Consider the following 18,024-nt stretch of genomic DNA (forward strand, 5'->3'; position numbering starts at 1 on the left):
TGTTTCAAACTGCCATAATATTATATTATAACTTAAAGCTACTACAAGGAACTTTAATATTTTGTTGATTTTGGAGGCCTCAGTTGACAAAGCATGCCGTATTGTTAAGTATCATTTTAGTATCATTGTAATATTGCATCCAGGGGCTTCTGGTATTTCACACCACTACTAAAAAGTGAAGTACACATTATTTCCTCAATCAAATCTTATTTTACCTTTTAGTTTTTATAGTTGATAATAAACTCATTTTATCATATTTATTGTGCCTTTGTCATTTATTTTCTTTTTTCTTTTTCTGACAAATGTAATTACTTCTGGATCACAGGCCAAAAAAACTACAGAAACATAAAACGTTGAAGTGTTTTATTGTGAAAATACAAACCGGATTTGATATTTTAAATGCGTCTGTCTTGATGTTGGTCACTTGTTGAGCGGAGCGCGCGCACAAACACACACGCAGGAAACCACGCAGCAACAATCTCGTTTTTTAGAAAGGATACGACTCCCTTCAGTGACAGACTCTGTTTCATGACAGTTTTTACCAGAAATATTAGTTTAATTTTTAAAAGAAACTGTTGACCTGGACTGAAAAACAACAGAAGTGATTTTTTTTTTATCATGTCTGGCGAAGAGGCTCCAACTCAACAACAACCTGAGCAGGAGAAGAAGCCCGACGAGCCTCTACCTCCACCGGCTGCTGCAGCCTCAGATGCACCGCAGCAGGAGTCGGGGAGCAGCAGCCCTGCGGGAGGAGCCGAGCAGGAGGAGAAGAAGCAGCAGCCTCTCCTCTCCTGCAGGGCTCTGGTCCTCACTGGGCACGGGGGTTATGACAAAGTGAAACTGCAGGTGAAGTGGCAGCCTGAGCCGCAGCTGAAGGCGGGAGAGGTCCTGGTGCGGGTCAAGGCGTGCGGGCTGAACTTCGCCGAGCTGCTGGGCAGACAGGGGCTGTACGAGCTGCTGCCCGCCCCGCCTGTCACCATGGGCATGGAGGGCTCCGGGGTCGTCGAGGCGGTCGGGGAGGATGTGAAGGAGCGGAAAGTGAGTAAAGGCCTCCTGAGTGCACTTTCACACCCACTAAATGCCCCCAAGTGCGCAACACGAACAATGTGCAGTCATGTGCTGTGGAGCTGCGGAGGTTTAACATCAGCTGAGTTCACTGTCAAGTGTTTCTGGGCTGGAAATCTGCTTCTTATTGGTCCTCTGTGGCACATGGGTTCCCCTTCCTGGTTCCTTGTCCATAAGCCTAGCTTTAATCTTTTCTAAACACCAAAGCATATTAGTTCACTATGAAAAATTACACAGGAAGTTAGTGGAATAAACTAATCATTTCTCATTAACTCAACATAAATATACAAATTTTATTTATTTAAGTTAATTTAACTTAAACCTTGAGAGACCCTTCTTTTAGAGTTTGAAGAAAACTTCTATGATGAAAACTTGCTGTGTCTCTAATATTCTTTATGATGAAGGGTAGTATTGAAGGCAGTCTCTGCACCCTTGCAGTCATGTTTTAAACAATATAAAATGCTCTGCAAGAAGCAATAAATTGCGTCTCATGTTTTTTGTTTTTTTTGCAAAATAAGTTAAAATGGCTTACATACAGTGCCACACCTTGCACTCATTTAATATTGAAGGTTTCATCAATATGCAAATAGTCCCCACCCTCTCCACAAACCCCACCCTCACCCCTACTCATAAGTAGCTGCACCTCTGTTTTGCCAGCTAATGACAGTAACCAGCTGCATTCAGCTTCTCATGTGGGCTGAGCATCACTGCTAATGATGTGTATAGCACCACCCCCTCGATTAACAGGATTGGTTCCTTAGGATTATGACATCATATACCCAGCCTGACTGAATCTGTTTTTTGAGACTGCCCTCGCTCTCTGCGGTTTCAAAGTAAGAAGTGCTCAGACATGGTGTTTACTGCTTATTTTACTCCTGATATGTCCTGTAAGGCATGAAAAACAGTAGTCTAGTCTTGCGATCGATTCCGCAGATCATTTCATTGATTAATCACTTAACTTTTGGTCTGTAGTTGAATGTCTCAAAATAGTGAAAAACACTTTCTTGAAGTCCAAGATGACGTCTTCAAATTGTTTGTTTTGTCAGACCAAGAGTCCAACCCCACCCTAAAATTATCAAGATTTAAATGACATGAAATACTGAAAAGTAGCCTGTCCTTTAGACAGTGGTGGAGGTTAGAGAAGCAGGCTTGTAACCAGGAGGTTACTTGTTCAATCCCTTGACTGAAAAATCAGCGAGTGTCCCTCCATCATCACCACTGAGGTGCCCTTGAACAGTGCGCTTAACCCCACCCTCTCCCGGTGGAGCTGTTCAGTGGCCAGCAGATCAGGCTCTGGTTGTACTGGGCAGCTTCCAGTTGTATATGTGTGACTGTGCCAATGTGAGCAGGACGTTACTACGAATGAAAGGCTTCCTCTCAGTGAAACTACCCTAAATTAATAAAGGGAAAAAACAATAAATGTTTGCCAACTAAAATGTTAAGCAGTTGATTGATTATAAAAATAGTTTCACTTCTAACAATGACATCTATGGGTACAAAGGCTTTTTTGTCCTTTTTATGTTTTAAAACGTCTCCATGCATTATGATTTATGTGCAGATTAAAGAAAGCAGAACCCCTTGATAAATAGCAGCCATCAGTTGAACGCATTAATGTAATGAAGTGTCTTTATTTAAAACAGTGTGGAAAGAGGCTCCCTGTCTGGTGTTATGAATAGTTGCAGTGTTTGATTTGCAGTGTGTCCTTGAAGTGTTTTTGCATTCTTCTCTGCAGCACAAGAGTGCAGTTACCCTCTGCTTGATAAGAGCTTTCCAAAGATTGAGTTTTGTGGAGTAAAGACAGAATATTTATATGCTGTGCCTCCTTTAAATTCACAAAACTGACCCTACCACCTATATCTGTCCAGATTTGAGATCCATTTTTGATGCAATTCCTGCTTAATTTGTGATCTAAAGGAGTAGAAATTGGCAGTAACACCTGATGGTGCTGCCTGTGAGTGCTTGTGATCTAAATCAAGTCAGCCGTAGATCTGTTTGAAGCCCACATATACCTTTCCCTGCAGGAAAAGCACATTTTCCAGACCTGATCCACAGCCCAAAGGCTCCACTGGTTATACTGTGTTTATTTTTACAGCAACATGTCAAGGATAAATCCACAATGACTCATTGCAAGCAAACCTCCAGCACTTTATGTCACAGCTCTGAAAAAACTCTGCAGTTTTCACTTTGTGCAAAGAATAAAAGCAGCAGAATGTTTAACGCCATCATTGTGGAAGATATTTCAGCTGTGTCACTGGGTTCATAAGAGGTGCATTATTTGATTTAAATGTATATCTCAGCACCGCATAACTACCAGTCAGCAGGGCACTGAGAGGAACGCTGATGTTTTTCTCTCTTTTTTTTCTAAATAAGTTGAACATTTTCTATTCTTGCCAGTGTTTCCAGGGGAAATGAAACATCCAGGGAGCTCTGCACAGTTAATCATTGTGCATCCTTCCCCCAGTTTGTGCCTCTCGTGTATTAACATTATATTTGAGTTACAGAGCTATGATCTGATTTTCTGGAAAAAAAAAATATCCAGAAGATCACTTAAAATCCTCAAATACTCCTCTGACTATCTGGATATCTGAAGTCCCTTTGTATTATATGTCTATGGATTGTGACCTGCCGAAATTATGTACTGACATACTTTGGGGTCAGACATCAGTCTTCCTTCAGTCAGACAATTCTTTTCTAGATACTGTTAAGTTTTTCATGTGTATCACTAAAGCTCCTCCCTGTCTTTTTGTGTCAGTATGGAATGTCCCTCCTCCTCCACTTTGTACAATCCTATCCCACCCTTCTGTCATTCCTCCCTCCATCCTTCTCCATTTTCAGAAAGCAGGAATCCTATAGGGGGAGTGGTGCGTTCCAACACCTCCTTTTTGGAAGGAAGCAGCAGAACACGAGACAGCACAAAACCCCAGATGCAGCAGTTGTAGGAGGCAGTGTGCAAAATTAAGGATCCTGACAAGAATAAGGCAAAGACCCGCTGAAATGATGAAGCTAAGGTAGAAAAACAGATGGTCAAGATGGTTGATGAGGTTAGTGTAAGAACCTGGGTGGGACTGCAGACACAGACACAGCAGTAGATAATAACATAAAGAGAAGTGGATCAGCGAGGCTGCGAGGGTGTGGCTCTTTCATAAGACGCTTGGAAAGCAGACAGAGCAGATGTGTGATGTAGGATGCCATTTCTCTCCAGATTTCAGATCGAGCATTACCTCGTCACACGTTTCTAGATGAAATGCATGGGCGGTCATTGACTATGCCTCACGACCTGATTCATCTTTTAGAAGACAGGAGCAGTAATTTCTGTGTAAAACTGTTCCAACTGGCTGCTTTGAAAGAAATACTCCCATCTGTTTTGCAAATAAACTCTTTAATCAACTTAATATTGATGACAGGATGTGTAGCAATGTGTTCTGTATGTACATTTCATGGCACGCTATCAGGTTAATTAAAATATGTGCCTGGTCTGTGTGTACGCCAACACAGGTTAATTTAATCTGAGAGCAGTTCTCATCAGTGTTTAGCAAAACTTAGTTTAAAATTTAGTTAATCCAGATTTTAAATTAAGAAGAGCTCTGTTGCATAATTTAAAAACCAATCTCAGTTTAGTAAATCCAGGTTTAGTGATGTAAACAGAAATTGAATGTAATTTAATCAATATAGAGATGCTTGCTTACCCAAATTAAAACAAATAAATTAATAATAAATCTGAGTGCTGCTGGGACCTAGTAAGTATAAAAGATGTGGAGAAAACCATTAAGGATCGGCTGCTCTGTATTCCTTAACTTTGTATTGTTTGGTAACTACCTAAAAAGTATAAAGTAATAATGTAATGTTATTTTGTCAGCTAGCTTAAAAAAGTTACATTGTTTTCTAGCTAACTACAAACAAATCCAATATTTTGCTACTAGCTGCCTAAAAAGTTTGAATTTTATATTTTTTACTAACTAGCTAAAAGGTTAACAAAACATTGCATTGTTTGCTAGTTAGCTAAAAAGCAAACAAAAACATTATATTGTTGCTAGCGTCCTAAAAAGTTAACAAAATGTTGCATTGATTTCTTGCCAGCTAGAAACTTTGTTAGCATAGTTAGCATACTCATAATTAAATTACAACATACTAGACACATAAATAGCAAACAGACCAGCATAGCTGTGATAGGATAGAAGAACTGAGAAGTGTCTGTTTATCTGTTATTACTATCTGTTTATTTGACAGAGAAAGTTGTATCTGTGCCTAACAGAGAGAGCAAGAAGTGACACGTGTCACACTGTGTTTAGATTTTCATGTGGTGATATAAACAGCAGTAAAAGTCTACTGTCACTCTTACTTTGCCGCCATAAGTTTTGTAGTGACTGATTGAAAGAAACAGCGGGTTTCCACACAGATTTCACTGTCCTACTTCAAACATCAGTTCAGTTACCTCAGTTCATGTCAGGCGTCCAGGAACTGAGCTCAGCCTTTTTAAAATTGGCCATCGTGCATTTTTGAGGTCATCCAGTGGGCGTTTGAAAGAGTTTTGTAAGACTAACGGTTGAGAAATTTAATCAACCCAGAAAACAGCATGTCATCTGAGGTGGAAGTTTAAGCAAAAAAAAACTGGGGATACTGTAGTTATCTCACTGTAACAGACATATGCAAAATGTGTTTGTGTGAGCTGTCTGTGAATGTGTAAATATTTGTGTGTGTGTGTGTGTGTGTGTGTGTGTGTGTGTGTGTGTGTGTGTGAGAGATTTATCTATTGTCATGGGTTTGTGTGCAGCAGGAAGTGGGTGTGGCTCAGAGCTCTCGAGGCTGTTTTAGCAGGAAGCCGTGCAGCGTTCGCAATTAGATCAGGCTTCTTTCCTGTGCCCTTCACTTTCTTGGCAAGTTTCACAACACCGGTGATACTTTAATAACAACACTTCTCTGGAAAAAAAAGCAGCACACAAAGTGGGAACAACATCTCCCATAAGCCCCCCTTATCTGAGCTCCTATGAGCAGAAAAACCACATAGCACCAGGTTTCATGTCATTTTGTTTAAAATACATGCAACATGTTTTGAATTGGTCACGAGTAGAGCTGCAACAATTAGTCGTCAACAAGTACATTAATCACAAACTATTTTGATAATCGATTAATCATTTTGAATAATTTCTTAAAGAACAAATGTCCAAATTCTCTGATATCAGCATCTCAGATGTGAATATTTTCTGGTTTCTTTACTCCTCGATGACAGTACACTTAATATCTTTGGGTTGTGGCCAAAACAAGACATTTTAGGATGTTGCCTTGGGCTTTGGGAAACAGTGATCAACACTTTTCACCAGTTAACTTTAAACCAAAAATGACAAACATTTGTTCGTTCCTGCTTTTCTGTGTCATATATGACAGTAAATCAGAAAATCAAATCAGTTTTTTAAAATGTTGATTGGACAAATCAACCACTATAAAGATGCCCCCTTGGGCACTTGGAAATTACAATTAGTTTCCTTTTTTTACATTTTATAGGCCAAACAATAAAACAGTCAAGAAATTAGGTGACAACTGTACCCATCACTCATCTGTAAGGATGAATATGCTTGTTGACAGAGCAGAGCAGTAGTTGGCCCTCATGTCATTTAACAACAGAGATACATCAGATGACTTCCTGCCTGTCATGACCTCAATTTCCCATCTAACAGAACTGGATACACAGTGTGAAAAAAAAAACAGCTCCAGTGTCTAAAAGCCAAGATCAGAGCAAAGTGGTGGTGACAAGAGAAATAACAGCCTCTTCCATGAGCTCAATTTCTTCTCTGTCCTGTTCACACAACATCTGTTTTCTCTTCTCAGCCTTAAACAGACAGTTCATGAATGTTAAGTACATGAAGTCATTCATGTATTTTCAGATTACCTCAAATGGCCATTCAGTTAATTTTGGTTTTATTTGTCCAGAGTTTGATATATCTGTCTGAGATTTATTCCTCTACCCCAGGATGTTTGAAGTGAATTTGAATTTTCTACTAGTAACTGAAGAAATAGGTTGAGTCCCTATTAAAAAGTATTTTTAGTGAAATCTGTGAGTTATCCAGACTAACAGGGATTTTTGTTCTGAAAACTCATGCCTCTGTTGAATTTTTAGTCACACTGGCAACATGACTTGGCCTCTAGCCCCATCATGAGGTTGACAAATGTAGTTCTGAGTAAAATGTCTCAACAACTATTGGCTGGATTACCAAGAAATTTGGTACACATATTTATTTCCTCCTCAGGATGAACTGTCCCTTACTAAGTCCCGCCCCTTTTTGCACTGTGGTCCAACTAGCTAGCTAATCCAGATCAATCATTAGCTAGCTAGCTAGTTACATCTTATAGCTAATGTTATCAAAACACTAGCTAACTGGCTAGTTAATTTAGATCAGTCGTTAGCTAGCAAGTTACATCTTATAGCTAATGGCATCGAAAAGCTAGCTAACTGGCTAGCTAATTTGGATCAGTTGTTAGCTAGCAAGTTACATCTTATAGCTAATGGCATCGAAAAGCTAGCTAACTATCTAGCTAATGTACATCAATCATTTGCTAGCTACTTACATCTGCGCTGTTACCAAAACCCTTGCTAACCAGCTAGCTAATCTACATCAGTTGTTTGCTAGCTAGTTAGCTAGTGTTATGATAACATTGGCTAGCTTAATGTGCGACTGTTGGCCGACATACCATATGTTGCTCATACTGGTCTCCCAGCAGCATCTTTTAGCCATCTTCAAAATTTGGTGTCTTTCTTTTCAACATAGACTAGCTTAGCATGTAGCATATCTAAGTACAGAAAGGAGAAAGCTGACTGAGGTTGCAAAGCAAAGGTTACAAAGCTTGCACGAAAGAGCAAAAAGAGGTGGGACTGGGAAGGTTCAAGTGAGATGACTGATGATCACTTAATTTTTCATTTGATTTCATCCAGTACTTCAGTCAGATACCTTGAAAACTAACAACATTCCCATCAGCCTCAGCTGTACTTTGACATGATCATGGTGTCTACCTGCCAAACATCAGCATGCTAGCATTGCCATTGCGAGCATGTTAAAATGCTGATGTTAGCATTTAGCTCAAAGCACCGATGGGCCTGCTGTTGCAGCCTCACAGAGTTACTAGCATGGCTGCAGCCTTGTTTAAATATGATTTATCGATTATGTACAACATTGAAATTATATTTCACCTCTGTCTTGTTTGAGTAAAGACAGAAATCTCACAGACAAATATCTCAAAAGTTGGATAAACTAAACCAAAACTATCTGTATGGCTCAATGCGACAGAGGTCAGTGAGAAAAACAAAACAAAACAATAATAAATATCAAGAAAATTAAACACCAGGAAAACAAACACGTCTTCTGCTGTGAACTATATAAGTGTCAGAGAGCTGGACACACATCACCACCAGCAAGACTCCCCTCAGTAACTTGATTGTGTCCCTTCTCCCTTCTTCCCCTTCTTCCTCTGTCCTCTGTCCTCTGTCAGGTGGGGGATCGTGTCATCGTGATGAACCGCAGCGGCATGTGGCAGGAAGTGGTTGTTGTGTCCGCTAACCACACCTTCCTCATGCCCGAGCAGATGAGCTTTGAGGAAGGAGCTGCTCTCTCTGTTAACTACCTGACCGCCTACATGATGCTGTTTGAGATGGCCAATGTGAGGCCGGGGAAGAGTGTGCTCATCCACATGGCTGCAGGTAACACACACACACATGCAGTGAGGGCGAATTTACAGCATCATATCTCAAAGTTTAAAGTAATAATAATAGTAGCTATAATATTAAATAATAAAATAAATTAAGAGGTGTCAGACAAACACGTTTAAATGAACTTTCCTTGAGTTATGCAGTGTCATTTGAAAATAAAAGCAAATAAATTCACAGTACCTGTGATAATTTATTATTATTTATTAGGGTCATGAGGGTATTTCAACCTGGACCCTATTTTCATGTTTTTGTGTCTAATTGACTAATGGGGACATCTGGTTTTAAAATTGGTCCAGTATGGAGGATAGGCTTACAGAGTTTTTCCTTAACTACAATTGAAAAATAACAATTGTTTAATTAAGTAATTGTTATTGATTAATAAACACAAGATAGAAAAGTATGATGCAAAACTTTTGTTCTCATTGTCATTTTTTTCTTCTTTTTTCCCCCTAATTTTAAGTTTAGATTTATGTTTCCTTATTCAGCAACTTCCTCCACCAGAAAAAACAATGTCAAATGAAGCTGCCATTTCCAGATTAAAGATTAATATGTTTTTAATAAGTTAAATCCTTCATGGTGATTTATCGATTTATGATTAATCATTAACATCCATAACTGAGGGAGAGCGCTGCAGCTATCAGAAGCTAAACTAAGCTACAACATAATCTTTACAGGCTGGAACCAGAAAAATGACTGAAACGATTATTGATTATCCAAATCATTTGCAGGTAATTTTCTCTCCGTTGACCTGTCAATTAATCAGTTGTTGCAGCTTTAATAGCTGCAAACAAAGATCTTTTCTTTGTGTTTTGTTTAAGAAACAGCTGATTTGTCGCTCTCACCAAACTCCATTCAGAGAAAACACAAAAACATGACAAAACAGGGAAAAATGCAAAAACCTTGCGGATTACAGCTTAATAAATGTGAGGATTTATCACTTCTCTCAATTTTATATCATTGTAAATTCAATATATATATATTAATTTTGTACAGTTAGTTGGACAAAACAAGATTTCTGAGCCTTCACATGCCATACAATTTTTCTCCAGCGGTCTCCTCCATGTTGCACAGTTGGACAGACAGTTTTCCCCGTGGTTTAATTATTAAGTATGACAGACATGTCCCCCAGTCTCCGGGGTAACCTGTGAAGAGTTACACAGCTCGTTTACTCCAGGTCACTAATCACTTCTCTGGATGCAGCCGCATTTCTGCATGAAAATTTATCAGCCGAGAGACCGTGGGTCAGAGGTGAACGCATACTGGTGTGTGTGTGTGTGTGTGTGTGTGTGTGTGTGTGTGTGTGTGTGTGTGTGTGTGTGTGTGTGTGTGTGAGACAGAGAGAGAGAGTGTGAGAGAGAGAGAGAGATCGTCTCATAATAGTTTATTCATAAAATGTCAAACAGGATCATTATCAGACGTGGTTGCTTTGGCAACACCTGGCATTTCAAAAAGTGGCTTTAACAGCGAAACAAGCAATTATGTCTCATTTAGTGTGGAGGATTGTGTGTTTAAATTACCAAGGTCCGTGTAGTACTAATTTTTCAGTCATTGATATGCATCTTTAAAGCCCCTGAAATTTTTTTTCCAGTATGAGTGATGGGTTCCAACATGAACACACTCCTATCTGCCAAAGTCAGAACAGTTGAGTTATTTCACACTAAAAAGCTCCGTGTTTTTAATTTTTTGTCTCGTTGCTTTTCTTACTGGTTTGAAGTGGGCGGCACTCAGAAAAGGGTGATATCTCAAACTGCTGCTCTTAATGTGAATGATATCTGATCAAACCACATCCACACAGCAGAGGAGTATTCGACTGAAAGTCTTAGTAAACTAGAAGAGAGCAGATGTCCACCACGCAACAGATGTAAGCATTTTGATTAGAAACAGTAATTCAATTACATGTTTGTTCTCAATAACTGTAACGGATTACAATCACATTTATTTTGAAATTTAATTACATGTAACTAGTTACTCCTCTGTTGATGACTAGGTTTTACAAGGCTGATTGATCGAGCAGTAAAATAGTCACATACACACACTCACATACGCACGCAACAGGTCACCTGATCATGCAGATAATAATATGTCGACTTCAGCAGTAGAGATAAATCCTCAAATGTTCCTCTTTTGAGTGTGTGACGACCATAAAACCTTTCAGGGGGGCGGGGGGACATCTTAAAGACAATGTTTTGTCCTGTTCAGTTTTTTAATCATGGTGATTATAAGTGTATTTTAAAATGTAGGAGTGCTGCGACAGAGTGTAAGTCCTTTTTTTTTTTCTAACCTAGTTCTTTTTATCATTTATTTGCAGCATTTATATTGGAACAATTTACTATTCAGCATACTAGAGCTTTGCATATCAGCTCAAATGACCTGTTCCTTTTTAAAGAACAATTCTTCATGCCATTTTTGTCATCATTATCCTTCGTCTGTGTGAAGAAAATTATTAAAGACTGAAATTAACATTAAGTCTGGGTTGCACCAGATTAGCTCTAATCAGAGTTTAGCAAAACTAGGTTTAAAATGCATAAATCAGCATTTTAAATTATGCAGAACTCTGTTGCACAGTTAAAAACTCATCTCAGTTTAGTAAATCTCAGTTTGATGTAACATTAAATAGAGTTTAATAAAAGTTAAGATGATTGCTTACCCAAATTAAATAACTTAATTAAATAACTAAAAAATTAAATAACTAAAAACTAAATTTGAGTGTTATTGGGTGCTAGTAAGTGAAAGGGTGGAGTGTATGTTAACTTTTGGCCGCTCTGTATTCCTTAACAAAATGTTACATTTATCACTAGCTAAAAAAGTTTTTTTAAAAAGTTATGTAGTTTGATGGCTAGCTAAAAATAGCTGATCTTGTTTGCCAGCAAGCTAAAAGGTTGAAAAAGTTTTATTCGCTAGCTGTCTAAAAAAAGAAAAGAAACATTGTATAGTCTGTAAGCTAGCGACAAAGTTAACAAGTGTGACTTTGTTTGCTAGCAATCAGAGTTTAGCAAAACTGTAGTTAGCCTGCTCATGATTGTTCAGTGGTAAATTATTTTGATCAATTCATCTCAAAAAGCGGCTACTTTAAAAGTTAAACCCCCTTAAGTGTAAGTTTGAAGTTCACTGGATCACAGTTTAAATTAGAGTAGAAAATTTTAGTACAACAAAATTAGATTTAATCTAGGTTTGGAATAAAACAAAAAATTGACTCTGTCTTTATTTTAAAGTAGTTTAAAAATGTGGTGCAACATAATTTAAAGTTGAAACATGATTTAATCAGGTTAAAAAAAAAAAGAATCCTTGTTGGTGCAGCCCAGCTTTAATATTAAAGCTCAGTATTATCAGCCACTCTTGAATCCAAGTGTGCAGGTCAGTTACTGTCAGCAGCATCCACCATCACGGTCTAGTGCTCTTCTGCATCCCCCCTCTCAAAGGCCACGCTTCAGCGTCAAGTGGGTGGGTGGCTGTCAGCTGACCTGCATGAATCAGCCACACGAGGCCGGGTTGATGAAGAGGGCAGGAAGGATTACTGTTGAGCCTGCACGCCCAGGCAGCCATGACTGTGAAAAACCTTTCACTGTTAAACAGCACAAAGCCAGAGAGCAGGAATCATTATCTGCCTCTCAGCTGTTGTCCTCTAAGATCTCAATCATCCTCAAGTCACATCACCCACCACCGAACAAGTATTTAACCACTTAATATCCTGTTCCCCCTATAAATTTCCTCCAAGTAGATCAATGATTAAAAATTTTATTCTGACTTGCTTACAGTAAAACATACTGTATATTCTGTATCAGCTTGTTCCAATACTAAATTTAATATTTTGTGTGCATCATTTTAATTCAGCCAGACAAAATTGCTGTCACTGGAAAGTTTGGTGCCTCCACAAGAATTTAAAATAAGGTTCTGTGCTTTTGAACAGTGTTTTGGCTGCACAGCATGAGTTTTGAGGAGTGAGCCACTGATGGATCAGTGGGATTGAGCAGGGATTTTTTAAACTGGCATTGCACAGGCTTTCATATGACAGTTTTTTGTTTTTTTTTGCAGATATGTCTGTTCACCTACTGCAATCCACAAATATTTCAATTGTTAATGATTGGGTGAAAATACAGCAAAACTTCCTTTGTCCTGATTTCTCGTAAAAAAAAAATTGAATTCATGGATGAGTTGGTGTACGGGGCAGCCCGAAAACTCCTGTTAATGGCCTCGCATCCATAGTGATATAACTATACTTTACTACTAGGTTTTGTATGTCACGGCATGATAAAAAAAAAAGAGTTCATAATAAAATCTTAAAATATTTAAATCCAGATGCATACTTTGGTATTTGGAAATGAGTTAGCATCTTGCACCACCAGTTCCCTGTGGAACTGCCTGGAATTAGCACTGTGGTTAACACAAGTATAAAGGACTTTAACTTTTTGTTCTGTGACTTAAAATACATCAGTAAATACCACATTCATAAAAGCTTTTACATATCTTTAAAAAGATGGTTGCTAACAAGTGTCTAAATGAGACTATAGTGGTTGTCGGGGACATTAAACATCATCACACGGACCACAGATCACTTAGTTGTGGTGATGGGAAATCGTGTGACAGTGTTGTAGTTGGTTTAACGATACAACGTTAGCTTTGTACTTGAAATGCAGCTGTGGCTCAGGGGGTAGAGCGGGCCATCCACTACGAAGCGGATCAATGGTTCGATCCCCGGTTCCTCCAGTCCAAATTTTGAAGTGTCCTCGGGCAAGTTGCTCCCGATGGCTGTCCCATCGCTGTGTAACTGTGTGTGTTATTGGGTGAAAGTGATATGACTTTGAGTAGTTGATAGACTAGAAAAGCTCAATATAAAATGCAGTCAATTGACTGTTCAAAAATCATAAAGGTGTTCATTTGTGAAGATAATCCTGCTCTAAAACATGTTTAGAGTCTCAGAAACCTTTGTCTGCCCTGCACTAGAATGTTAATCGTTAAATGATTAATTGCCATTAAGAATCTAAATGATTAACAATATATTAACCAAAAAGGTATGTTTTGTGTGCCACTTTTATTCCAGAGCACATACGTTTTCTCAAGGTTTGGTTTTGTCTGTCTAGTCTAAGAGTCCGATTTGACTTTGTTTTGTTTTTCATTTGTTAAATTCTTTGTGGTCTGTGAATGAATTAATGGTTCACATAACTGATGTGCCACTAGAATTAAAAATGAAACTTAAACTGAGTAAAAGACGTGTGTTTTATATGTTAATGCAACAATTATCAATGGTTATTATTTTAAGGAAAATGCACTTATTCAAAACCCAGTAGCAAAATCCCTTTGGCTTTTTGTGGAGGGAAGCAGAGTGATGCTAACTTCTAGGTTGGCTTAGAAAATATCATCATCCCTGCAGCGCTCCATTGAACTGAAATCTGAGCTGCTTTGTATTCTGCATTTAAACAACAGATTATATGTTATGAGTCACAGTATTTTAAAAAATCCACCAAAATATAATTATTGACATTAAACATTATGGCTACATGTACAACAGTCCATGCCAAGAAAATACCCTTGATGATGGTATTATGAGTGAAAAAGTGAGCTCAGTCAACTCTGGTATTTAATAAGTGCTCAGCAAAGCAGGTATGAGTCAGCCAGGAAATAGCTTTTTTTAGTGATTCATTTTATTAAATCAGCACTGTGCTTACACTGCACTTAAAGCTATTCATCGCCTGATGATTAAATCGCAGTGAGGCATCACACAGAGCTGGAGAAGCTTTACTTTGAAAAGTCTGGATGGTTCTGCATCTGCATCTGTTGTTCTCATTTCTCTTTGTGCTGCTGGTCTGCACATCTGTAGGTGGTGTTGGTATCGCCGCTACTCAGCTGTGTCAGACTGTCCAAGATGTGACTGTTTTTGGGACGGCATCAGCCTCCAAACATGAGACCATCTCCCAAGGTGGAGTGACTCACCCCATCGACTACCGCACCAAAGACTACGTGGAAGAAATCCGCAAAATCAGCCCAAAGGGTGAGAAAACGCACAACTCCTTGTAGTGTTTAAGCACAAAAACACTAATTCTTACCTTTCTTGCCTGGTAAGGAAAGTTCATATTTTCATAATTCATCTTAGCAATATTTAGTGTATTTTGTTTGAATATCAAGTTGAACATTAAAGGCTCCTCATTTTTATTTTTCTGTCCATTATTCTGTCTGTCTTTGCAGGAGTGGACATCGTCCTCGACCCACTCGGTGGTTCAGACACCCAAAAAGGTTTTAGTTTGTTGAAACCTTTGGGAACGCTCATAGTCTTTGGTAAGACACATTTTGAAGCTGTATATTTACTTTAATTGCATACATTTTAACTAATAACACCGCGGTAATGATGCTGTTTTGCACCATATGATTGAAAAATGAATGGTCACGTTCTCATTTTTAAAATTCAATTAGGACACGGCTTAATTAAAGACCTTTCCATCCTCTCCATCCTTCTACGAGATGGTTGTTGTCGTTAAACTCGTCTCTTCCTGTTGTTCGTCATTCTAGGTGCAGCTAATTGTGTGACAGGCCAGAAGAAGAACCTGTTGGCCATGGCGAAGACCTGGTACAACCAGCTCTCTCTCAACACGCTGAAACTGATGCAGGCCAACAAGGCCGTGTGCGGCTTCCACCTGGGCTACATCAACGATGAGGAGCTCATGAGCAGGACGATGTCCAAGCTGCTGGAGCTGTATGGACAGGGAAAGATCAAGCCCCACATCGACTCATGCTATCACTTTGAGGAGGTTAGTTTGATCATGTTTATATAAATCATATAAAATGTGACAGTGGAACTGTCCTGTTTTTAAGCAAGAATGATACCACGGCTGACAAGAAACAGTATTTACCTCAACTACTTAAAAAAAAGTGTATATCTTGCTGATTTTCTGCATGTAAAGAATTAGTTCAACATGTTGGGAAATTCTTTATTCGCTTTCATCTTTCTGCAGATTATGAACGATAAACTGTGGGACTCGGCTAGTCAACATGTTTACACCTACTGAGTAAATGACGTGTGCTGATTTTAGATTGTAGGGAATCAGAAACAAGTTTTTGTGATGGTGTAACTCAACTTTTACTGTGAAAAAAAATACACCCCTGCCATAAAACAGTTGTTTGTAGAATAAGGAACAGAGGGTGTTTTATATTAATAATCCACATAAAGTGAGCGTGCACAAATGAGTGAATGAACAAACAAAATAAGCTCAAATGGTTATCAAAATAGAGAGAGCTGGTTACACACTGCCACAGCAATACAAGTAGTTTACAGTAATGTGATTTTGGACAGACTACCAACGCAGTGACATAAGCTGTCTTAATAACATAAAAGGTGACAGATGTTAGAAATACATTGCCTGGAGATTCATCACAAGTTCGTCCATGTTAATGGAGGCAGACTGAGAGGACACTCATCACGTCCTGTCTCTTTAATTTTTTCAACATAATGACACATTGTTGATCAGCAATGACATAATTGTTTGCTTGACTGATCATTGGATTTTGGCTCCTTGCAGCTACAACATTAATCCAGGATTCTTATTTTATGACTTTGAATTGGCAGAGACCTCGGAATTTGCATTTCTAAACAAGGCAGAACAAATCAAATCACAGAAACTGTACTCAAAACATATATAGCTGGGTCACAGATTTTTCATCACTTAAATTCTTAACTGCGATTGATGATTGGCATCTCTAGTTTGAATGCAAAAATAGTGCTTTATATCGCCTCAGCTGCAGCCTCAAAGTATTCACAGACACGAGATGAATGAAAACCCACTTCAGCTCCACTGGAGCTTCTCCTGCGTCACAACCTAATCTCCCTCTGGTGTTTTCCTCTGTTCGATCACTCATGTGTGGTAGACGAGCGAACCTCCGTCCCCCCATCATATGAGTTGGTACTTAAGGACTGTTGCTAGGTGACGGTCTAAATTGTTGCCGTGGCATCCACTACTTAGGGGGGGGGGTTATCTTTTGTTATGAGTTTCTCTGGCTGGATTCAAGGATAGACAGGAGCTCGATGCAAGACAATCCTGGCTGTGTGTCTGCAGGCAGGAAACGAACGGTAGCTGAGGCAGGAAATGATAGGAAGTGCAGATGATTAATGGCAGAGATATACGGCACAGATAGTCTATGTTTTCATTAATCTTCCTTCTAATTTTGACTGATCAGTCACGAGCATGTGCTCATGTTGTCACTGTAACACTGGCTCAGTTGCTGTTGTCTTCACATTTCCTACAAGATACTAAGACGAGCAAGACGGTAAAAAAAATCAAGCAGTAACAAGTTTTAAAGCAATATTATGTAACATTTCCTCATTAAAATGTCAAAAAGTGTAGTTGCCCTGAAGTGACCCAAAAATCAATAAATCAGGGTTTTGGCCTGTCCATTAAAATTTAAACATTTTCTGTTGTGACTCACCATGAAACTTAACTGCAGCTACTTAGTTTTAGTGATACACTTTAATTCAAAATGGTTTTAAATGACAGATGCACTCTGTTTAAGCAGGAAAAAAAATACCTATTGTGCATATCCGATCTGCTCCTCTGTCTTTTCTCAGGTGGCGGATGCCATGAGGCGCATGCACGAACGCCAAAACATTGGGAAAGTCATCCTTCTTCCTGAAGCTAAGACGGTGGAAGAGAAGCCAAAATCCAACCCTGAGCCGGCAGAAAATGTGGAAAAAACTGAAGGTGCCGGAAACGAGAAGAAAGAAGAGGCCACAGAGGAAGTTAAAGCAGAGAAAGATTGAGTAAGAGTGTTTATTTGAATGATATTTTCAAGCACATCCTCAATTAGTTCCCTGTTGTTCAAAAAAAGAGAGAAAGAAAAGAGAAGAAAGAAAAGTAAGATACCATGAATTCTTTGACTTTGTCAGTATTGTCAAATGTGTGTGAAGTTTTTTTTGTGCAATATGTCTAAATTGTGGTGCCTCTGTTGGGGATACTTTTGTTTGAAATAAAAATGAACTGTATTCTGTTAAATTACGTGAGGATTAATGTATTCTGATAACATATGGTTGTTAAAAATGACAAACAGAAGGGGCGTGGCTTCAAAAATCTTAGGGTGGCAATAGCTCTAACGTGATATTCATAACAACAACAACAATCCAGAGCCAGAATGTATTAAACTTCAAAGACACGGTCCTAAATTTTGACTTATACGTGAAACAAATGTGTAAAAAGTAGCATGGAGAAGTTGATCAGTCATCACACCTTGTTCTAATTAAAATTACCCATCATGCATTGTAGCCAAAATTATATATGCTGTAT

At 38.7% G+C, this 18,024-nt stretch overlaps 1 protein-coding gene across 1 annotated transcript; it reads left to right on the forward strand.

Moving 5' to 3' along the window:
- The first annotated feature begins 435 nt into the window (after positions 1-435).
- On the forward strand, positions 436-17,736 carry LOC146312054 (NADPH-dependent quinone oxidoreductase VAT1-like). The gene is made up of 6 exons (XM_084740396.1): positions 436-1,038; positions 8,545-8,752; positions 14,577-14,747; positions 14,942-15,031; positions 15,263-15,501; positions 17,313-17,736. The coding sequence occupies exons 1-6, from the start codon at positions 619-621 to the stop codon at positions 17,502-17,504; spliced, it is 1,320 nt and encodes a 439-aa protein (XP_084596522.1). The 5' UTR covers positions 436-618; the 3' UTR covers positions 17,505-17,736.
- The last annotated feature ends 288 nt before the right edge of the window (positions 17,737-18,024 follow it).

The sequence above is a fragment of the Lutjanus erythropterus genome, chromosome 17 (genome assembly GCF_056507025.1).
Source record: "Lutjanus erythropterus isolate fLutEry1 chromosome 17, fLutEry1.hap2, whole genome shotgun sequence".
NCBI lineage: Eukaryota > Metazoa > Chordata > Actinopteri > Lutjaniformes > Lutjanidae > Lutjanus > Lutjanus erythropterus.